The sequence below is a fragment of the Ambystoma mexicanum genome, chromosome 10, assembly GCF_040938575.1.
Source record: "Ambystoma mexicanum isolate Mex_15411 chromosome 10, UKY_AmexF1_1, whole genome shotgun sequence".
NCBI classification, from domain to species: Eukaryota; Metazoa; Chordata; class Amphibia; order Caudata; family Ambystomatidae; genus Ambystoma; species Ambystoma mexicanum.
In genome coordinates this window covers 1701324319-1701349593 of record NC_090932.1, presented here as the reverse complement: position 1 = coordinate 1701349593, position 25275 = coordinate 1701324319, and the positions used below count along the sequence as shown (strand labels likewise).

At 46.0% G+C, this 25275-nt stretch overlaps 1 protein-coding gene across 1 annotated transcript in view; it reads left to right on the top strand.

Annotated features, from left to right (window-relative positions):
* The window catches only part of LOC138492751 (transmembrane protein 132D-like), a 4310707-nt gene that overhangs the window by 4268474 nt on the left and 16958 nt on the right, over nt 1–25275 (top strand). The window contains exon 8 of the mRNA XM_069620132.1: nt 4065–4256. Coding sequence (XP_069476233.1) covers nt 4065–4256 — 192 coding nt within the window. The remainder of the gene's footprint in view (nt 1–4064; nt 4257–25275) is intronic.

Here is a 25275-nt window from a genome sequence, read left to right as displayed (position 1 = left end):
GGTGAAGCCGAATATCTTATTTTCAGCTGGAATTCGGTCAAATAGTTACTCGGAGCCAAATTTCGGTGCACCCCTAATGATAATATCTACTTTATTATTATCACAGCAGACAGTTCTAGCAACACTACAAAATACAACCCACCCAGTAAAGGAACGAAGAGGACAGACAGTATCACAAAGGAAAGGGATGCCCTCTGGATACTGACAGGAGGGTAGTCAATAAAGTAATTAATCGCAATAGATCAAGGATACTTGCTTTCAGCACAAAGGGAGCAGTGGGTAGTAAAATATCACTAGGGGCGTTCAGAGAAGGACCAGAGGGACAGAAACACAATGTACCTTGTGCTTCTAGAGGTTCTTGGTGCTTGACGGGGTCGAGTCAGTTGCAGGGTGCTTTGCAGTTCAAAACGGGAGATAACTGCGGGTATCAGACAGCAGGCAGTGTGGCGAGTGAGGCTGGGCAGACGGCTGCAGGCTTGCCTACACAGCGGTTCGGGTCAGGAATCATTGTCTCAGTGCTATTTGACGGATCTGAAGACCCTGGTCGAGGCGTCTCAGACAGCGTGAGTGACTGAGGCATAACAACAGTCAGCAGTGCAGACGGTTGCAGCCTTAGGGGCTCAAAAATGTCCTTTAAGCTGGACGCTGGTTGATGCTTGTTGATGCACTCCTCCTAGCTTCTTCACTGGACTTGTGTCGTCCTTTAAGGCGGAAGGCCCAAAGCTGAGCAGATGGTTGCAGGCAACAGCCATGTCCTTGATTTGGTTCAGAGACTCTCTGCCACTTCCCACCTAGGAAGCTTGCTGCATAGCTTAGCAGCGCATGTTGTGTGCTACCTGGGTACCAGTTCTGGAGCTGCTGGAGGGTCCTCTGAGTTCGGTATCTCCCTCTGCTCCCTGGGAGATATTTTGGGGAGGGATCTTGCTTCCCTTTTTGGAAATCCTGACCTTCCTTCACTGGCGGAAGTTGTAAGGAAGACTGTACCTTCAGCCATGGACCAATGATGAGTTCTTGTTACTCCTTGCAAAATCTTTAGATGATCTGCCCAAAAAGAGGGGCTCAGCCCTCTTTTAAAGCCAAATGGGCCACAGTGATTGGTGCAGGCAAAGCCTACCATCATGAAACAATCTCCTGTATGCATTAATTTAAATTATTATTAAATTAAATTAAATTATGAGGTCATAACCAGAGTGCTTTGCAACAGAAAAAATAAAGGGGTGAAACATGTAATACTAAGTCCCAGCCATCATCCTGTCTGTTGTGAATCAAAGGGTCTCTCTGGTTAATTGAGCGCTCTGTGGTTCCTGATTAAAGCGGCAGGTCTCCCTTGAAGCTGCAGCGAGAACAGATTTTCTGTCTCCATCAATCCACATACTTGTACCGTCTCAATTGGGTCACCCTGCGGGGGTTGCCTACTGTAAACACTTAGTCCCAGACATGAGAGGTCACTGCCCTTGATACTGAGAGGTGGGAGCTGACTTCAGGTTGACACAGTGCACATCAAAGGTTGTTGGGGTTTCCTGTTTCTTTTGTTTTAGCTTCTGCAGCCAGGCCCCATTTAGGCTTGTTGGAAGTATACTCTGTTAGAATGTTAATTATGTTAATTGCTGTCACCATCTGCAGGGGGTAAACAAATGGACAAGACAGATCCATGGAGCCTTTGATAGTTAATTATGCTGGCCATGGCAGGAGAAAGGTTTTGGCCCTCTCCCTTCTGAGATGCATCGTATGCTCCACCTGACAGATCCCAACTAAATATAACAGGGAGCACTGCGCCTGTAGACTGTGACCACCCAGAGTACACAAGTCTATGTGTATGGCATGCAGCAAGCATCAGACAATGTGTGCGGTTTAGCCCCACACATTTTCCAGAGGTTGATCTACCATCATTCAATTTCATATAAAATTTCAAAAAAGCCCAGGTAAGCACACACCCACTGTGCGGATGGTCGAATTCCTCACAGCAGCATATTATGCAAAACGTGGCAGAAAATGTAAGTGCCTCTTGCCATGTTAACATGGTAGATGAAGGATGGCACACCCAAAAAATACAGACTTTCCACCCATCTCAAGAGACCTTTTAAGGACCAAAGGACTGGCTGGTAATTCCCAGGGAGCAATTTAAATGTGTGCAGCCCTAGGGTAGGGCCTTCTTCAGGGAGTCCTTCTTGCGTCCCTCTCCTACTAGCAGGGATAGAGAGGGACCAACATGGTGCATTTTGCAAGCCCACTCTGCCCTCTGTTTAATGTTGAAGCAGAGAGGTGGGTAATGCTTGCCCTGCCTGACTGGTGAGCCATCCTGCTCCGAGAGGACCAAGGCCACTGACTGACTCTATAACAGGAGTACTGACTTTGCCACCACCAGAAATGCCCGCCAACACTACCAAGTCAGTGTTTTAGTTTTGGCTGTTAGGTGCAACCGAAAAACCATCAATACACGTAAACGTATGCATTGTAGTACAGGTAGGGGGTAGATGACATGTGGGGAGGGAGACAGGCTATGGGTGTTCTTTGGTTATTTACCCACCAACTGACTGCCCATGACCATGTAATCCCTATGGCCACCACCATTCACTGCGTCCCCCATCCCACCCAAAAACACACCCTCTTGGGAGCTCTTTGAGGTAGCACTATCAAGCAACATCATCAAACTTTAGACTGTCAGTGTTATTTCACAGCAGTCTGCTGAGAGTTTTACATGTGTAATAAACATGTCTTGGCCAGTGCTTTTTCAGCCCCTTGATTCGCGACTGTTTCTTGCACTGAAGTCCTGACAATGCAACAGCTGAGGCTTATGTATAGATATTAAGGAAGACATGTGCCAGGCACTGGTACCATATGCCCAGATAATCACACTATTTCACACATGTTGCCATCTTATGGTCATTTAACATCATTATGGCAGTGCCTGACCAATACCCATCCCTTGCGCGACACGAATGCTGAAACTATTGACTTTAAGTATACAGCTAAGCCCAAAGGGCCAGATTTATGCAAGGGGAGACCGCGCCCTTAGCACTGCCGGGATTTCCAGAACAGCGCTCCTGGCATCCCCTTTGGTGGTCATTCATAGGTGTGCCTTGCACCAGTCCACAGGGAAGCCTTTGGTGGGATACTAGGCTAGGGTGATCACCCAGATGTGCGGCCTGCATAGGGTCACTGTTGACTGACTATGCACTTGCTGATAAAAACAGGCACCTGTGGAGTGCAGGGGGCATTTGCTTTCTGTATCTAAACGTATGTCAGTGTCTGAATATGTCCTCTCCATTCGCCTTTCCCTCTATTTCCCCGAATACCCTCAAGGCCTGGATGTATGCACCGGAAGAGCGGTCCCAGCCTGGTAGCGGGGGGTAAGGGGTAAGTGAAAGGTACACGAGGTAGGTGCACGCAGGTAGCCGCTCCTGATACCTCTGTATAGAAGAGCGGTCTCACAGGGGTCAGAAGGCCACGGGGAACCTGCCCATCCCAGACCCCACAGGCTCCAAGATCCCTCACAGCCTAACATGGGGATCCCCCCCTCTCTGAAGACCTGGACTCAAAGCTTTCTTACCCATGGGCTCCCCTGAATCTCTCTGGTGACCACAAGGCAAAGGGGTAGTTCCCTGAAAACCTCTGCTCACCTCTAAGCAGAGGCGTTGCTGGGGGGTGGGAAGGGCTCAGGGGGCTATAGCCCTGGGTCTTTTGGTTGCAGCCCCGGATAGAAGATCAGGGGATACAACCAAAAGGTTGGCTAGTCCTGATGCCCGACAGTCCTGACATTAGCGTAGCCCTGGATCTTCTCAAGACCTAGCAACACCTTTAACTCTAAGGCCGTCGGACGCCAAAAATCAAGACCCTGAGTTCTATCCCCTCTTTTCTAAGACCAAACCTCCCCATCTGCAAGGAAGCACTGAAAACGAACCACATCCTGCAAGGGCCACAGCAGCTGGAAGCCTGGGCAGAATGCGCTACAGCAGAATTGTAATGACATGTATTCCTCTGGCTATCAGTAGAAGCTCCTGATTCTTATTTACTTAAAATGACAAGTCCCTCCTGTGGTTAAAACTCTCTATTCCTTTCTCTAGATCTTGTCTCCACTCTCAGACGCAATCCTGGCGGAGAAGACAGTGACCGTCCTGGATGAGAAGGTGACGATAACAGATCTCGGGGTCCAGTTGGTGACGGGGCTTTCTCTCTCCCTTCAGCTCAGCACTGGAAGTAACAAGGCCATCTTTGCTACAGCAATGGGACAAGAGCTTCTGCAGACCCCCAAACAGGTACCCCAGAACATGTTCTTCATCATTGGTAGCTGTAGGGTGGGCCTTCCTCTGGGGCTAGGATTTCTGGGGCATGGACAACAGGTTACTGCAATGAAGTGGCATTCAAGAAGTAATCTAGTGTCTTCCAACATAACCTGGTGGCAGTGCCGTATCGTCCATGCGGGAGGGGAATAGAGACCCTCAGTGCTTCATTTGCAAAAGAATAAGTACCAGAGCTCAAATAATTTCGAGTTTACCCATGACCCATCTGGACGAGTCGCGTTCCTCTCACTATTGCCATGGCCCATCTGGATGTGTAGCGTCCCTCTAACTATTGCCATGACCCCAGGACCCATCTGGATGGGTAGCGTCGCTCTCACTATTGCCATGACCCCATGACCCATCTGGACAGGTAGCGTTCCTCTCACTATTGCCATGACCCCATGACCCATATGGATGGGTAGCGTTCCTCTCTCTATTGCCATGACCCCATGACCCATCTGGACAGGTAGCGTTCCTCTCACTATTGCCATGACCCCATGACCCATCTGGATGGGTAGCGTTTCTCTCACTATTGCCATGACCCCATGACGCATCTGCATGTGTAGCGTTCCTCTCACTATTGCCCTGACCCATCTGCACGGGTAGCGTTCCTCTCACTTTTGCCATGACCCCATGATCCATCTGGAGAGGTATGGTTCCTTTCACTATTGCCATGACCCCATGACCCATCTGGACGGGTAGCGTTCTTCTCACTATTGCCATGACCCATATGCATGTGTAGCGTTCCTCTCACTATTGCCATGACCCATCTGCACGGGTAGCGTTCCTCTCACTTTTGCCATGACCCCATGATCCATCTGGACGGGTATGGTTCCTTTCACTATTGCCATGACCCATCTGGACGGGTAGCGTTCTTCTCACTATTGCCATGACCTATCTGGACGGGTAGCGTTTCTCTCACTATTGCCATGACCCCATGACCCATCTGCATGTGTAGCGTTCCTCTCACTATTGCCATGACCCATCTGCACGGGTAGCATTCCTCTCACTTTTGCCATGACCCCATGATCCATCTGGACGGGTATGGTTCCTCTCACTATTGCCATGACCCTATGATCCATCTGGATGGGTAGCGTCCCTCTCACTATTGCCATGACCCCATGACCCATCTGGACGGGTAGCGTTCCTCTCACTATTGCCATGACCCCATGACTCATCTGGATGGATAGCGTTTCTCTCACTATTGCCATGACCCCATGATCCATCTGCATGGGTAGCATTCCTCTCACTATTGCCATGACCCCATGACCCATCTGGACAGGTACAGTTCCTCTCACTATTGCCATGACCCCATGGCACATCTGGACGGGTAGCGTTCCTCTCACTATTGCCATGACCTATCTGGACGGGTAGTGTTCCTCTCACTATTGCCCTGACCACATGACCCATCAGGATGGGTAGCGTTTGTCTCACTTTTGCCTTGACCCCATGACCCATCTGGACGGGTAGTGTTCCTCTCACTATTGCCATGACCCCATGACCCATCTGGACGGGTAGCGTTCCTCTCACTATTGCCATGACCTATCTGGACGGGTAGTGTTCCTCTCACTATTGCCATGACCCCATGACCCAGGATGGGTAGTGTTTCTCTCACTTTTGCCTTAACCCCACGACCCATCTGGACTTGTAGCGTTCCTATCACTATTGCCATGACCCCATGACCCATCAAGATGGGTAGCGTTCCTCTCACTATTGCCATGACCCCATGACCCATCTAGACGGGTAGCGTTCCTCTCACTATTTCCATGAATCCATGATCCATCTGGACGGGTAGCGCTCCTCTCACTATTGTCATGACCTCATGATCCATCTGGACAGGTAGCATTCCTCTCACTATTGAAATGACCCCATGACCCATCTGGACGGGTAGCGTTCCTCTTACTATTGCCATGACACCATGATCCATCTGGACGGGTAGCGTTCCTCTCACTATTTCCATGAATCCATGATCCATCTGGACGGGTTGCGTCCCTCTCACTATTGCCATGACCCCATGACCCACCTGGCGGGTCGTGTTGCCCTCACTATTGCCATGACCCATCTGGACGGGTAGCGTCCCCCTCACTATTGCCATGACTCCATGACCCATATGGACGGGTAGCGTCCCTCTCACTATTGCCATGACCCATGACCCATCTGCATGTGTAGCGTTCTTCTCACTATTGCCATGACCCATCTGAACGGGTAGCATTTCTCTCACTATTGCCATTACCCCATGACCCATCTGCATGTGTAGCGTTCTTCTCACTATTGCCATGACCGATCTGCACGGGGAGCGTTCCTCTCACTTTTGCCATGACGCCATGATCCATCTGGACGGGTATGGTTCCTCTCACTATTGCCATGACCCATGACCCATCTGGACGGGTAGCGTTCCTCTCTCTATTGCCATGACCCCATGGCCCATCTGGACGGGTAGCGTTCCTCTCACTATTGCCATGACCCATCTGAGCGGGTAGAATTCCTCTCACTATTGCATAACCCCATGATCCATCTGGATGGGTAGCATTCCTCTCACTATTGCCATGACCCCATTATCCATCTGGATGGGTAGCGTTTCTCTCACTATTGCCATGACCCCATGATCCATCTGGATGGGTAGCGTTCCTCTTACTATTGAAATGACCCCATGACCCATCTGGACGGGTAGCGTTCCTCTTACTATTGCCATGACACCATGATCCATCTGGACGGGTAGCGTTCCTCTCACTATTTCCGTGAATCCATGATCCATCTGGGCGGGTAGCGTCCCTCTCACTATTGCCATGACCCCATGACCCACCTGGACGGGTAGCGTTGCCCTCACTATTGCTATGACCCATCTGGACGGGTAGCGTCCTCCTCACTATTGCCATGACCCCATGACCCATCTGGACGGGTAGCGTTCCTCTCTCTATTGACATGATCCATCTATTGCCATGACCCCACGTCCCATCTGGACGGGTAGCATTCCTCTCACTATTGCCATGACCCCATGGCCATCTGGATGTGTAGCTTTTCTCTCACTATTGCCATGACCCCATGACACATCTTGACGGGTTTCGTTTCTCTCACTATTGCCATGACCCCATGACCTATCTGCACGGGTAGTGTTCCTCTCACTATTGCCATGACCCCATGACCCATCTGGACAGGTACAGTTCCTCTCACTATTGCCATGACCCCATGATCCATCTCGATGGGTAGCATCCTCTTACTATTGCCATGACCCCATGATCCGTCTGGATGGGTAGCGTTCCTCTCACTATTGCCATGACCCCATGATCCATCTCGATGGGTAGCATCCTCTTACTATTGCCATGACCCCATGATCCGTCTGGATGGGTAGCTTTCCTCTTACTATTGCCATGACCCCATGAACCATCTGGATGGGTAGCGTTCCTCTCACTATTGCCATGACCCATCTGAACGGGTAGAATTCCTCTCACTATTGCATGACCCCATGATCCATCTGCATGGGTAGCGTTCCTCTCACTATTGCCATGACCCCATTATCCATCTGGATGGGTAGCGTTCCTCTCACTATTGCCATGACCCCATGACCCATCTAGATGGGTAGCGTTCCTTTCACTATTGCCATGACCCCATGACCCATCTGGATGGGTAGCGTTCTTCTCACTATTACCATGACCCATCCGGACGGGTAGCGTTCCTCTCACTTTTGCCATGACCCCATGATCCATCTGGACGGGTATGGTTCCTTTCACAATTGCCATGACCCATCTGGATGGGTAGCGTTCTTCTCACTATTGCCATGACCTATCTGGGCGGGTAGCGTTTCTTTCACTATTGCCATGACCTCATGACCCAACTGCATGTGTAGCGTTCCTCTCACTATTGCCATGACCCATCTGCACGGGTAGCATTCCTCTCACTTTTGCCATGACCCCATGATCCATCTGGATGGGTATGGTTCCTCTCACTATTGCCATGACCCTATGATCCATCTGGATGGGTAGCGTCCCTCTCACTATTGCCATCACCCCACGACCCATCTGGACGGGTAGTGTTCCTCTCACTATTGCCATGACCCCATGACTCATCTGGATGGATAGCGTTTCTCTCACTATTGCCATGACCCCATGACCCATCTGGACAGGTACAGTTCCTCTCACTATTGCCATGACCCCATGACACATCTGGACGGGTAGCGTTCCTCTCACTATTGCCATGACCTATCTGGACGGATAGTGTTCCTCTCACTATTGCCATGACCACATGACCCATCAGGATGGGTAGCGTTTCTCTCACTTTTGCCTTGACCCCATGACCCATCTGGACGGGTGGTGTTCCTCTCACTATTGCCCTGACCCCATGACCCATCTGGACGGGTAGCGTTCCTCTCATTATTGCCATGACCTATCTGGACGGATAGTGCTCCTCCCACTATTGCCATGGCCCCATGACCCAGGATGGGTAGCGTTTCTCTCACTTTTGCCTTGACCCCATGACCCATCTGGACTTGTAGCGTTCCTCTCACTATTGCCATGACCCCATTATCCATCTGGATGGGTAGCGTTCCTCTCACTATTGCCATGACCCCATGACCCATCTGTATGGGTAGCGTTCCTCTCACTATTGCCATGACCCCATGACCCATCTGGACGGGTAGCGTTCCTTTCACTATTGCCATGACCCCATGACACATTTGGATGGGTAGCGTTCTTCTCACTATTGCCATGACCCATCTGGACGGGTAGCGTTTCTCTCCCTATGCCATGACCCCATGACCCATCTGCATGTGTAGCGTTCCTCTCACTATTGCCATGACCCATCTGCACGGGTAGTGTTCCTCTCACTTTTGCCATGACCCCATGATCCAACTGGACGGGTATGGTTCCTTTCACTTTTGCCATGACCCCATGACCCATCTGGATGGGTAGCGTTCTTCTCACTGTTGCCATGACCTATCTGGACGGGTAGCATTTATCTCACTATTGCCATGACCCCATGACCCATCTGCATGTGTAGCGTTCTTCTCACTATTGCCATGACCCATCTGCACGGGTAGCGTTCCTCTCACTTTTGCCATGACGCCATGATCCATCTGGACGGGTATGGTTCCTCTCACTATTGCAATGACCCTTTGATCCATCTGGATGGGTAGCGTCCCTCTCACTATTGCCATGACCCCATGACCCATCTGGACGGGTAGCTTTCCTCTCACTTTTGCCATGACCCCATGACTCATCTGGATGGATAGCGTTTCTCTCACTATTGCCATGACCCCATGATCCATCTGCACGGGTAGCATTCCTCTCACTATTGCCATGACCCCAGGACCCATCTGGACAGGTACAGTTCCTCTCACTATTGCCATGACCCCATGACACATCTGGACGGGTAGCGTTCCTCTCACTATTGCCATGACCTTATGGACGGATAGTGTTCCTCTCACTATTGCCATGACCACATGACCCATCAGGATGGGTAGCGTTTCTCTCACTTTTGCCTTGACCCCATGACCCATCTGGACGGGTCGTGTTCATCTCACTATTGCCATGACCCCATGACCCATCTGGATGGTTAGCGTTCCTCTCACTATTGCCATGACCTATCTGGACGGGTAGTGTTCCTCTCACTATTGCCATGGCCCCATGACCCAGGATGGGTAGCGTTTCTCTCACTTTTGCCTTGACCCCATGACCCATCTGGACTTGTAGTGTTCCTCTCACTATTGCCATGACCCCATGACCCATCGAGACGGGTAGCGTTCCTCTCACTATTGCCATGACCCCATGACCCATCTAGACGGGTAGCGTTCCTCTCACTATTTCCATGAATCCATGATCCACCTGGACGGGTAGCGTTCCTCTCACTATTGTCATGACCTCATGATCCATCTGGACAGGTAGCGTTCCTCTCACTGTTGAAATGACCCCATGACCCATCTGGATGGGTAGCGTTCCTCTTACTATAGCCATGACACCATGATCCATCTGGACGGGTAGCGTTCCTCTCACTATTTCCATGAATCCATGACCCATCTGGATGGGTAGCGTCCCTCTCACTATTGTCATGACCTCATGATCCATCTGGACAGGTAGCGTTCCTCACTATTGGCATGACCCCATGACCCATCTGGATGGGTAGCGTTCCTCACTATTGGCATGACCCCATGACCCATCTGGATGGGTAGCGTTCCTCTCACTGTTGAAATGACCCCTGACCCATCTGGACGGGTAGCGTTCCTCTTACTATTGCCATGACACCATGATCCATCTGGACGGGTAGCGTTCCTCTCACTATTTCCATGAATCCATGATCCATCTGGACGGGTAACGTCCCTCTCACTATAGCCATGACCCCATGACCCATCTGGACGGGTAGCGTTCCTCTCTCTATTGACATGATCCATCTATTGGCATGACCCCACGTCCCATCCTGACGGGTAGCATTCCTCTCACTATTGCCATGACCCCATGGCCCATCTGGATGTGTAGCTTTTCTCTCACTATTGCCATGACCCCATAACACATCTGGACGGGTTTCGTTTCTCTCACTATTGCCATGACCCCATGACCCATCTGCACGGGTAGTGTTCCTCTCACTATTGCCATGACCCCATGATCCATCTCGATGGGTAGCATCCTCTTACTATTGCCATGACCCCATGATCCGTCTGGACGGGTAGCGTTCCTCTCACTATTGCCATGACCCCATGAACCATCTGGATGGGTAGCGTTCCTCTCACTATTGTCATGACCCATCTGAACGGATAGAATTCCTCTCACTATTGCATGACCCCATGATCCATCTGGATGGGTAGCGTTCCTCTCACTATTGCCATGACCCCATTATCCATCTGGATGGGTAGCATTCCTCTCACTATTGCCATGACCCCATGACCCATCTGGATGGGTAGCGTTCCTCTCACTATTGCCATGACCCCATGACACATCTAGACGGGTAGCGTTCCTCTCACTATTGCCATGACCCCAGGACCCATCTGGACAGGTAGCGTTCCTCTCACTATTGCCATGACCCATCTGAACGGGTAGAATTCCTCTCACTATTGCATGACCCCATGATCCATCTGGATGGGTAGCGTTCCTCTCACTATTGCCATGACCCCATTATCCATCTGGATGGGTAGCATTCCTCTCACTATTGCCATGACCCCATGACCCATCTGGACGGGTAGCATTCCTCTCACTATTGCCATGACCCCAGGACCCATCTGGACGGGTAGCGTTCCTCTCACTATTGCCATGACCCATCTGGATGGGTATCGTTCTTCTCACTATTGCTATGACCCCATGAACCATCTGGATGGGTAGCGTTCCTCTCACTATTGCCATGACCCATCTGAACGGGTAGAATTCCTCTCACTATTGCATGACCCCATGATCCATCTGGATGGGTAGTGTTCCTCTCACTATTGCCATGACCCCATGACCCATCTGGATGGGTAGCGTTCCTCTCACTATTGCCATGACCCCATGACACATCTGGACGGGTAGCGTTCCTCTCACTATTGCCATGACCCCATGACACATGTGGACGGGTAGCATTCCTCTCACTATTGCCATGACCCCAGGACCCATCTGGACGGGTAGTGTTCCTCACACTATTGCCATGACCCCATAATCCGTCTGGACAGATAGCATTCCTCTCACTATTGCCATGACTCACGGCTGCTCCCTTCAGTGTCAACATGTATGGGATTAGAGCTGCAACTCCCACTGGCTCATTGGGGTTGATGGATATATGAACATATGGCAGATGTGTGAGTTACAAATTCCAATCAACATAACATGAAATACAACCCTTGTTGTGTCTTGATATGAGACAACACAATCATTGTTATGTTGCACTAATTTTATAGATGTTTCTTAGTTACCAAAACACCAAATATTAATTGAACTGTGTCTGAGACAATACGTTCTGGGCTCAGGAATAAGTGCCAGGGATGCACCCTGGCAAACACCCCTTCAAATTAAGCACTGGAGAGCCTCCACACTGCTGGATATGCAGGGTCCCTGAAACAGCCTGTGTTCACCTGGCATAATGCCCCAATGCAGGACTCCAGCTCTGTCTGTTAGTTGCTTCATAGTAGAGAAGTCCCCACTGAGTTAGATTGGGAAACTATCCATTCCAACATGGCCACCCTATTTACGTGCAAACAATGCCCCAGGCTATATATTCCTCATATCCATCTCCCTTCTAGTGAACCTCTCATACCAGTGGTTTTGCTAATCTTTGAGCCATGTCGCAAATCCTATGCGCCAGAACTAAAAGGGTGGTTTCTGAGTATCCCGCTGAAAGCTAAATAGTCGTTCTGGGGTGTGATCGAATGTTGCAGTATGTTTGGCAGAGAGTCCGTCTGAACTAAAAAGGGTCTGCTTCCAGCAAGTGCATGTCAAACAGTATGCATAGACAATGTTACATGCCACTCTGTACACGGAAAGCCCTAAATATGTGCACCCTTTCTGACACACCTTTTAATCCCACTGTCCCTGGATTACTTATCACAGGCCTTTGCTGGAGTTTGGCCCTTCCTTCTGCACTTGCCAGGCCCCAGTTGGACCTTCCTCTTCCTCTTCCCCCTTTGCTTCCTCTGTTCCTGACCCTACTCCAGATGTGTGTGCTCCTTTCTTAATCCCCTCTTGCCAATTGCGACTTTGCAACTGAAATACATTTTTGTGTTTGAAGCGAGTTTTGCTTTTTCGATTTGTATGTAATTGTTTATTTATGTATTCCCTTTTATCATTTTGTTCTGACCTAATCCTGTTTTTTTGTCATGTATGCTGGTCCTGCTGTGTTATGTCCTGTTCTTTCATGTTGTTTCACATGAATTTCATGTTGCTCTGTAAAAGGACGACAAGTGTTTTGAAGCAACCAGAAAATTAGAGGTAGCACTCCATAAAATACCCAAATAAAAGAATAATATACTTGAGCGGTACTCAGTTTGCCAAAAGGGCCATAACACCCAAAGTAAGACCTGGATATTAAACTGGTAATCAGAATCTCTACTCCTGTTAGAACTAAGATCCCCCCGCTTCACCGGACAAGGCGACTGCAGCCCCGGTCGAGAAGGATAGACAAGGCTGCATTATACAGATTCATTCCCATAAGAACCCACTATCGTCCCAGGAGGGTGTCCTGCCTCACGCACCCTATAACTGGTTCCACGTTTTTACAACCACACCCTAAATAATGACATACTTTAAAATGTTTTATATTTATTTTTAATTTGGGGGTCCCCCAAGTGCCCTGTTTATACTGCCTTTTTACCCTCCCCAAACTACCCCCACTCTTTTGAATCCCTTACCCCCATACATACTTTTAATAAAAAATTCGTTTTTTAGATGTCGTTTAAAAAGTGTGTTGTTATTATTTTCGTTATAAACACTGCATAACCCTATAACTATTCCCATAAAGTTCCTATCCGGTCTCAAGAACCTTGCGGATGCCCAGTCCAGGACTTATTTTAAAGTATCCACACTTCCTACCAGCTTTCCTCTCCATAGAACCAGGCGCTTTGTGGTTTAGGGCAGGAAGTAGAAGTGCTATCCAATCCTGTCCTTTGTGCACAGTTCCAACAACCCTAGGTTTGCAGGGACCTCCTGGCACTGTGCTGGATCAAACGTCAGACCGCTGCTGAGCCAAAGACTTGTTCTCCTACTTGCCACCATTTGCACAAAAGGTGCGTCAGATTTTCACCGCAAAGTGAAGGACAGACATCTAGGCCATCCCTCCCTACCTACCAATCCTGTTTATCACATCCACATTCTCCTTCCACAAAGTCTATTCTTCACTTAGCTACTCGTGACCACGAGGATTGGCAGTGCCAGAATGATTAATATCATCCATCCTCATCCACTCTTCCCCCTTTTCTCTTTCTCAGCAGATTGCGCTCTGGAAGACCCTGGTGCGGGTACAATACGCCCCTCTTCACACAAGCGTAGGCACGCTGAGACTTCTGCTGTGATTTAGCACAGTATAAAATCTTCATAACATAACATAACACAAAGAAAAAAAAACTGAAATGCCTTCAAATTTTTCAGGGAGACCCAAAAATGGGCAATTCACAATTCGGACATACAAGCAATCCCGACACTTGGTATAAGAGTTTCCGGGTTATTAGCCACCCAGAACACCATTTATCTTTCCTGTGAGTCTATTTTAGAGCAAATTCACTTTTATTTCAAGCCCATTCTCTCCACTTTAACCCCAGAGGCAGTCCTGGGATTGTGAGCCTAAAGACGGCTCAGTGTTGTGCAAAGAGCAGGTTATTCAGTCCAGTCATCTGAGAACGTTTTCCCAAAGCTATCTGGGTTCACCCTACCACCTGCTAACCTAACTAGGCAAATGAAGATCAGGGAAGTGGTTTTAAAGGGGTGGTTTATATGTATATTATTCTCAGCAGAGCCCAGCAGCTGCCCAAGAGAGGCCCAGCCTCTACTGCACCAGAGGAATCCTCAAATGTTGTTTCAGGAGGCAATGACTGCTCTGGCACAAGCCTCATGACTATAGCTTCAGCAAGGACACTGCATACCGAAAGCTGTCCTAATAGGGACGGTTCTTGTGGGTCACCCCCATATCCCTCCTATAGAGCTGGCTGTACGAGGGCTGAGGGGCCCTTTGTTGCTGATCTTGTGGCACACTGGCTTTTAATGTTTCTCTCCCTGATTCTTAGTCCTGTTAGGTGGCCTCACTTTGGCATAAAGCACTAAACATTCCACATGCGTACCATATCCATTTGGTAACAGTCAAGTAACACAAGCACCCCCCTGCACTGTTTTTATCAGAGTACCACACTATCCCTCATCTTTCCGACTGCTAGGCTTGAAGCATAACCTAGAATGTGACCACAGACCCACAGCACCACAGAATAAACTTTTGATCTCCAGCTACACTCACTGTTCACAAATTGTATTGTAGACCAGGCCACATCTGGCCTCCTGAATTTCCTGTGCCAAAAATGAAACAGTAATTCAGGGTTAATTTCTTTAAAGTAATTTTGATTTGGGGCATCCTCTCTTTAAGGAGTCTGTTTAAATATTCACAAATCCCATTCGACTGTGGGTGATAGTCAGAAGAGAATGTCTGCTTTATACTTTATACAAATAAAAAAGTGACCTGCTCAAATAATTCATTTACAAAATGCGGTCCATTGTCAGATCACAGGACTTCGCACATGCCCAATCTTCAAAATACCTCATGCACGAGGAACTTGTCAGTGCATGTAGCATCGGGGTGGGTACATGGACCGGTCTCAATCCATCTAGAAAAGGGACATATCACAACCAGCATGTACATATATCTGTTGCATGTCTGCAATCTATATGTAGATGCTTAAACGGGCCTTTGGGTCCAGATATTGATCCCCTCACTGTTCGCAGAGTGTATCCAGTGCAACATTTCTGGCATGCAATGCAATTTCCAATAAACTGTGTCACATGTTCTGATACAAATGGTGAAAACCATTCTTCTGCAATTGTCGCAGCAAGACTGTCTCGAGTCGTATCCGTGGGGTAGTGAAGCTGCTCCAGTGCTACCCTCATAACTGGGTTTCCAGTTCTATCCTCCCTCCATATTGCCTCAGTGTGGAATAAAGAACACCACACTTTCTCCATATATCTTGCTCTTCTTGTAGGGCTCGACCTGGTAACTCAATTAACTGAACAATAGACAACATGTTAAAACTCCCTTTTACCATCATACACCGCCCTGACATCTGTTTAACACACTCTACTTCAAAATCAAAAATGCGTGGGAAAATATTCTGCTTTTTTGGCTTGTAAATCTGTGGCTTTGTTACCGCGAGAAATCATGTCTGTTCTTTTAGTGTGGGCTGCGTATTTCACAAGTGTCATAGCCAATGGGAGTCTTAGTGGCTCAAGAAGTTTATCCAATAGGGACGCATGTTGAACTGGTTTGCCGTCTGCACAGAGACAGCCCCTCCTTTTTCAGCGTTATAAACCTGTGTGTACAGGTGACATCACATAGGCAGAGTCAGAGTACACTGTTTCTTCCTCATCCTCGTATCTTTGAAGTGCAGCAGTAAGCACCACTAATTATGCAGCATGTGCTGACCAATGCGAAGGCAATCTCACACTCGTTACTACTTCAAATTCAGTCTCACAGTTCACCTTCACTACTGCTGATGCAGTATGCCTTTCGTCAGTCGTTTGGTCGATTTTCTAAGAACCATCAATAAAGAGGATTTCCCTCCTCCAAGAGCATTTTCCCTAACACGGGGAATGTCATCATAAAATTCAGTATATGTTGCGCAGTCACGTACATAGTCATCCCTTCGTACTGGTTCTGCTATGAATGTTGCTGAGTTCGTTATTCTAGATCTAACAATTTTAACTGCAGGATTCAAAATAATGACCTTGAATCCTGATTCGCTTCATGTAGTCAATGTACTTTGGGGTTTCTCTAGAATAACAAATAATGCATGCTCAACAAATAATGTTACTGAACACCCCATTGTAATACTTGAAACTTTTTCAATAGCAAATGTAGCAGCAGCTAAAGCTTGTTCGCAAGGGTAATGCCTTTTCTATAACTGGGTCTAGAATCCCTCTAAAGTTTGTGTCCATGTCCTAATGATGTTTTCTGTGTGAGAACTGCTGTCATAACTTCTCCATTTGAATGAGAAAATAGGTAAAAGTCTTCATGATTGTCTGGAATTCCTAGCACAGTGGCTGTTCTGGTTACCTTTTTTAATTCTTCAAATCCTTGGGTCATTTCATCTGTGCATGTTATCTTACTTTTGTCTACTTGCGCTTCATTATGTCATTTAAAAAGTGGTTGAATATATATATGTGCTGTAAACGAAAATCAAGGCCCTGCAATAGTTACATAGGCCTAAATATTGTTGCAGTTCCCTCACATTTTTAAGTTCTGAAGTCTTCATAATTGCTTCTGCTCTTTTGGGTATCACTTTTGTCCCATTTTGGGAGATTAACTGTCCTATATACAGGACCTCTTGCTGACAATATTGTAATTTGTCTTTAATTTGTATCTTTTCTCTGCTAGTAAGGTCATGAGTCAGAATGAGTCTGCAATGCATTTTCCTTCTGTTTCACTGCACACTAATCTGTCACCTATGCATTTAATTATGGCACTTTCAAGCTGTACTTTACCTAGGTCCATCTGGAGGACCCTGTTAAAGATTGAGAGGTACTCACAGTACCCCTGAGAAAAAAGAGTATGTTTCAGGTGAATATTTCTATATGAAAATGAAGTCAAATATTGTGAGTCCTTATGAAGGGGAATTGAAAAGAATGTGTTTTTTAAATCTATAGCTGTAAAATATTTGGCCTTAGAATGGATGTTACATAATATTGTTGCATGCTACAACAATATTGCTCAGGGGATGGAGATCCTGAATAAATCTCCACGATCCCCCAGTTGATTTCTTCACTGGGTACACAGCCATGTTAGATGGGGGCTCAGATGGCACCAATATTCCCTGCTTCATTAAAGCAGAAATAGTCCCAAATATACCCTCATCCGCTTCTCTGGACACAGTATATTGCTTTGCTTGTTGCAAAATTGCTCCTGGTTTAAGCTTAATTTGAACTGCTCTCACTCCTTTCAATAGACCCACATCATATGGACAGGAAGTCCATAAAATATTTGGCACTTTCTCTAAATCTTCCTGGAAAAATGACACTTTCTTTTTATCCATTGCCATTCACTGTGGTATTTCGCTACCGCTGCTCTCCATGCTTTTCCCTCATTATCTGTCCCATGGACAACAACCCCTACTTCTCCAACCACTGCTGCTTCTTACTCTAAGGGGATAACCTGTCCTTCTTGATCATCCATAGGTATTTCTGGTCTAAACAAAAACTCCTCAGGTATTCTCAACATTGTACCTACCAAACTAGGTAACCATGTTAATAAAACAGTCACTCCATAAAAAAAATACTTCTGGATCTAAAGGGACTCCTCTTAATGCCTTCTGGCCTGTAAAGGCCAATAGAAACTCTCTCACATTCATATGATGCATCTCCGGAGTGGAGCACACTATTACTTCATCAGGAAAAGTTATCGTCATGTTACATTTTGCCATCAAGTCACGCCCTAGTATCATCGCTGGTGTCTTCCGAGAATTAAAGATTGGAAATTCGTCTGTAAAAAGGAACTTAACTCATTGCCCCAGAGAATCCTGGAGCATTCATGGCAATGCCTGAAATTGGGTATTTTTCCCTCACAGACACAGGAACAGGTTGCTCCAGTGTCTACAAGAAATGAAAATGTCTTGCCTCCTATCGTTACCTTGACCTTTGGATCCTCTTGGGGTTCCGGTGTCAATGATAGTACTGAACACATCAGGTCGCTCTGTGGGATATAAATTCATCCCTGTACCCATGAAAGGGTTTACTTTTACCATGGCCACACTCCCAATACTAGGTGTGGGTGCTTGCTGGTCTACTGCACTTGTATTCCATTGTGGTACCTTGGTCTGTTGTCTCTGTGCTTGCTGCATTTCTATCTGTTGTATTTGCATAGACACTTGCTGTGGTTGCCCTTCTGGCAGTTGCATATGTAATGGAGCTTGCTGTGTTTGCTGTGGTCACACATGTCTGATTCTGTGTGTGATCTTGGGCATAATACTCCTACGGTTCTGTATTGTATTGTGGAATATAGCCTATCCCCCCAATTGGAGTTTGACAATTTTGCTGCATACCCCCTCTACTTCTACATGTTCTGGCTATATGTCTCATCCTCCCACAATTCCAACATTGTTGCAGCTGTCTGCCATTAAATACTCATCCTCCCTGAGGGTTATGAAATCCATCTCATCCTCCTATAGGTCTTTTCCATCTCTCACTTGGACAAACATTGACCCACACTGATTCATAGTGCACACTACATTGCATTGCTGCACTGGTCGTATCTCTTGTGTCGTCACACCTTCACCACTCATCAATACCGCTCCCTCTATGGATAGTTTTGACAATTCTGTCTGGACTAACTTTGCTTCCTCTTGCTTTCTAATCTCAGCTTTAATCTTATTTTTCTCCTGTAACAATAGACAGTGATGTACAATAGTCAACTGTATTTATGGCCATGGCTTTGCTTCCATCCCTACCGTTTTCTTCATCTGTCGTTGCACTGGGTTGGGCAGTCCCTAACTTAAAATGTGTTAAAATTATGCCACTGTTTTATCCCATGGTTCTCTGATCTCTAGAAGCCATCGCTCTTGAATATCTTGAAGAAAGGCAACAGAGTCTTCATCCTCACCAATTTTCCAAGTCATAATTGCACCCATGTCTAATGTATCAGGATATTGCACTCTGAGCACCTGCCATACATCTGCTCTGCAATTATTAAATGGTGCTACATCATGTGTCATGTTTGCTGCAGTCACACCTGCATACCCTGCTATTTTCCAAATGTCTTCAGCTCTCTCCCTTAGAATGGCTCCAAGTAGACCTTTTATGTCACCTATTGCTTTCCTCATTCCTGATGTCATTCTCTCTAACTCCTGAATCCATTGTCCTGCACCTGAAGTCAAACCAGGTCATTTACATTTCAAATTATCCTTGTCCTTTTGGGGCCACAGTATATATGTAATCATCCTCTCCCTTTCTCTAACAATGGGAATGGTGTAAATCCTGATCCATAATCATATTCACCTACACTTCTTGTTTTCCAGGTAAGACTGGGTTCGCCCATTTGTCACCATCCTGGCAGTGACCTTAATCTACTTAGATAAGACATGGATACACCCCCTGCACTGTGCGACCGTTCTTGTGGTCGCTCAGTCTATGATGTTGGTTCTGGTGTTTTTTCTTTAGGGTCCTCTAACTCTGACTATTTTACCCATTTTTCTACACTTGAGTCTTTTGAAAAACCATGTGCACCCTCTCTTAGCGCTTTCTCATTTTCATCTCTTTCTTCTTCTGACATTGTTATGCCCCAACTTGTGTGACATTCGTCCATTTCCACATAATTAAGATCTAGTCTGCTTAAAGACAGTGTTTATGTCTGTCTGTTAGTACATCATCTGACCTTCCTTGTGTTTCCCTTGATAAAGACCCTTTGACATTCTCTTTAGTTTTACACCCGTCTTTATCCCTTATTTAACTATATACATCCCCAATCCTTTTCCCTATGTTTTATGTTTTCTGCTTCCTGCTCGTCAGCCCAGACCTTTAGTGCCCTACTTTTGTTCATCTCTTCTTCCTCTTGCCTTCTTTGCAACCTACGTACTTTCAATCTCGGTGTTTCTATCTCCTCTTGTGTCTTCTCTTGTTTCTTCTATTCTAGTCTCAGATTTCCTTTCCTTGCCTCATACCTTCTTTGATCTCCCTTTTGCATCATCTCTTTTTCCTTCTCTTCCGTGTGTGCTTGCTCTTGTTCTCCTTCTTCTCTTTCTCTAACCACATCAGTCCCCTTGTCATCTAGTTTGAGTAATAGCTCCTCCCATTCATAATTCGGTACTATCATCACTCCCTTGACCTTCACTTCTCTTTGTTTCTTTCCTTCTTCCTCTATCTCTGTCTGTCCTTTCTTTCATCACGCTGTTTACTTTCATCGCGTGTTGACATATATTTGAGTTCTCTAATTTTGCTCTCTTCCATATTGTCCTCACTCTTATAAGCATGGGGCTTGTATGTCGGATTAACATACCTGCTGCTGCTTTCAACTCCTTTAAAGGACAAAATCCCAGCTTCTCAGTGTCTGCGCTCTTGTTCTCAGAAGGGGAAAGAGGAGCCGAATTTGTTACTTCCCCTTTATGCTGATTAAGCATCCACTCCTTCTCAGGTGGATCTTCTTTCTCACTCTGGTACATCTTCCATAACTCTAAAATGGCCGACCTTGTCTGTAACTTCTTCCCCTTGTATGTAGCATGCAAATATGTCATGTGTCACAATACTGTTTCTGATAACGAACCTTCTTGAGGCCACAGAATTAGTCTTTTATTCTTCGTGTCTCTCGCCCAATCTGCGTGATACTGCCTTATCTTGGGTATATATCTCTGTAGTGTCCTGCATAGGTGTAGAAGAGGAATGTCCCCCATGGTGAGAAGTCAATTACTTACCAGATCTTTCATACTTTTATTTATTTTATCAAGTATCCCACACTGATTAATTTGAGCAGGCCCCATCAATTGCCACCCACTACAAATAAACCAAATTAGTAAGCAATTTAAAAAAATCTATGCAATGATGTTCTTTGTATCCCTTAGTTTACAACTTCTATCAATTCTTGATGTCTCGTTTTTATATCATTGACAGCTTAAGAACCTCTTCTTTATTTATTTATTATTCTCCTTTGATTTTATCCTCCTGATTGGTGTCAATCTCTTGATTTAAAAAGCTGATGATTACCCTAATTTTTTACTATAGTTGTATATCTCCTAATCTAAACACAATAAAAGTTTGTATAACCCCATAGACATGTGCACTTCCTTTCCTATCTCTAGTAAATGTATCTCATCTCACTTTTGAGCCCATTTTGGAGTTTGATACGTGCTCTTCTTTTTGGCCTTGCCTCAGAATCCCTACATAATACCGCTACTTGGAGTTTTAGTGCGTACCAATGCACCACTCTTGGGGCCAGGAATCGAGGTATCTATTTCTTTACGTTCTAATCCCAAAAAATCCAGTTACTATATACATATATTTACAATACAGCCCCTCCCCCTATATTATACAGCAGACCTTGTTATGGTTTACCCACAGTGCTCTCATCTGTTCAAAAAACAAAAAATAAAAAATAATCTTTATTGTGCAATTTGTAAATCCAAAGCCAACCAACTGTAACTCGCATAAACCTGCATTTATAGTTCCTTTTGCCATTTTGACATTTTCCTTTTTCTTTTACACTGCTTAGAGCTTCGAGTCATATCAGCTTGCATTACCTTATCCCTTACAAGTACATTCAAATATGGCTGCCATCAAGGACAGACACTTAGGAACTCTCTTCAAACTATGTATTAAAACATGAGTCCGTTTTCCACCTCTACATATCACAAACTACATACACAGTCTTACGCGTACAGGAGGGTCCTTCATTTCAGACGGAGCATCCCCTGCTTAGCAACAGTTTCTATCTACTCCCGGCTTGTTAGTGTGCCACTTCTGAGATCGGCTCCACGACGGACGAAGATTCCAATACACGATCGCATATCGTGTTTACACTAGTAAGTTCCTGCATCCACACATGGCATTGTGCCGGCTTCGTATTCCACTTTAAGACTTTCCTTTACTTATCCGTAGCTCCTCTGTGCTATTTCTTATATTCACAGACCGTGTATCCTTCAGCACTACCTAGTGCTTCCACATTGTCCTTTGGATGCAAGTTACCGGACTCCACTGGCAACTGGCGAAAAGCACACGTACTCACCTTGCCAGGGTGAGTACCTCCCTTTCTTTCTTTACCGCTCGGAATCTGTGCCGATTATGTTACAGCCCTGTGACCATTCTTTGCACATCATTAACGATCTGTTTTGTCCACAATGAATAAGCTGCTGCTCTGTGCTACTTTAAATATCATTAATTCCCTACACCACTTATTGTAGGACCTGGGGCTCCCGTATAATTGATGTCCGATGGAGTCTCCCGTGACTGATTGAACCCTCACTACCCTTTTAAATCATTAAACGCAATAGGACTAAGGATCCTCCCATTGATGGTGAGCTTATATCTAGCCCATAGGGCATTTTCTAACTCTACAAGGACAACTCCATTTTTTTCTTTCCATCTAAATGGATCATGGCGGCTATGCGTAGATTTGGTTGTTTATGGCTTTGGATAATCACCATATACTATTAGAAATGTTGACACAGAAACTGGTTGTTGCCTTGGGGCTATGCTACATTATACAAATGGTGACTTACAGTCCATGATAAATGAGTAAATGTGCACTAGATGCAGACTGCGGTCTTGACTTGAGAGCTTTACAACCCTGATTATATTCCCTTGTATTCTTTACATTTTAGTTCGTATGTATGATTTATGGCTCAAGAAGAAGAGAATTGGTATCTCGAAACGCGTCAGCCATCTACAATGAATTCAATCTTCTCTACTATTTGCGTTTGGAATATACAACACTTGTAATATACATACATCTGATTGTATTATTAGAAAGAGCCACACGTGCTTTCAAATTCTAAATTCTTACTTTGAACCATGTACAAGTTGTTTTGAATCAATGTTTAGGCATCATATCGACACAATTTAAAGGTGTGCAGGGGATGGGAGGGTTCCATTTTGGATCCTCTTTTTCTCCCCCCCCCCTATATTTGCCACTTTCAATGCTCTACTTATATCCCTGACTCAGCTTGAGTCTCTCTGCATTGACTCTTCCCCATTTGACCAGTTCACCTTCAGTCAGCAGGGCCCCTCCGGGGACCAAACAGGAATTTCGTCAAGGAGGGACCTGCCAACTGTGTCTTCTTACATGTGTTTTGTCATGCATCATTCTCCACAGGAAGCTCCATGGTCTTCTGGCTAATGGCGAAAGTAGTCGATAGTCTGAGAGTCTAGATCTAGGCCCAGGTCGAGTGGACCAAAACCATCCGCACCGCAACCAAAATGTTCTCTAGCACCTTGAAACTTCTCATGTGCTAGATGGAATTACCAATAAGGATCTCAGACCCAAGTAACCGAAAAGACTCAAATAATATGGCAAAGTACTGCTTTATTATCAGCTTAAAATAAGGGAGGGTAATCTGGCAAACAACAAGCTGTAGTCCACACACTCACACTTCAATTTTGATTACACAAGGGTTGTATACCTCAATGTACATCAGCTATGAGATCATCCTACATGGCAAATCATAAAACCTATTGAATGGAGGGATTGGTTAAGGGAACATCTGTACCTATATATATTATAAGTATTAGTAATATCACTGGATGCTCCTTATCTACTAGGCACCCCTTGAACCACCTTTAAGTACGTATAACATGGATTAGAGCAGAATAACAGCAGTGGATTGGCCTGTGCAACATTGTATGGCATGTTGCTGCATAGACCCTCTAAATGATTGGCATTCCCTCCCAACCTTGGACTTTCAGTTTGTTAACAGCACGTAAGCAAAACAAAACTCAGGTGCAAAGAGCAACATCAGAATACTGCCCACTTGTCCAATTAGTTCATAACCTCTCATTGGTCAGGCCCCAAGTAAAGGCTTCTTCATTATAGTTGACCTTGCAGCCTGTTCTATGTTCTGGCACTTTCAAGGGAGTGTAGGCACACCATATCTTTGTCTAGAGCTTAATGAATAGCCCTTGTTTTTGACTTCTGATTCAAGTGTGGGGAGACCATGATTTTGTCCATTTTGTCCTTTTATTTACTGCTATTTGATTCAATTGAGGTGGGTGCCATTTCTCCTCTTGGCCTCTGGCGACTTGGGTCACTCCACCTTGCATAGGCTTTTCGCATTTTTGATTGTCCGATAGTTTGCTCTTGCAGATGTTTTTTTCTTTGCTTAATCTAAGAGAAATATGTCTTACGTAAATGGCTTATCCTCCCTTTGTGCCTTGCAATTATTCCCTGATGTGACATTCTTGATCCCAGGCCAATAGACTCCTCTTTAGTCCTTACACAAAGCTGTTTCCAGCATCCCCGGACACTGCAGCTCTGGTCTGTCTCTGAGATAGTTTAATTAGTTTCAGCCCAAGTCTGACGTCTATCTTTCCATCATGGCCACCTTAGCCACGTTATGTTTTCTTCTGCATCAAGCTTCTTTATGTCTCAGCTGCCTTACATTTCTGCGTATGTACATTCACTTCATTTCTCCTCACGTTTTTCTTTGGCGCATATGATGTTTTCGTCTTTATTTACAGGTTTCACTTATCTTTCAGTTACATCTTCATCCTTTAAGTATTTTCATATCGTTTCAGTGTGTCTTCATGCCTGTCCTTTATGACGTCACTCTGCTCGCGTCAGATTTCACTTATAGCTCTTTGATGTCCGATGGTGTGTGCAGACATCCTTCCACCCTCTGAGTGTGAGGGTACATTCGATGTACTTGTCTGAGTGCATATCGTCT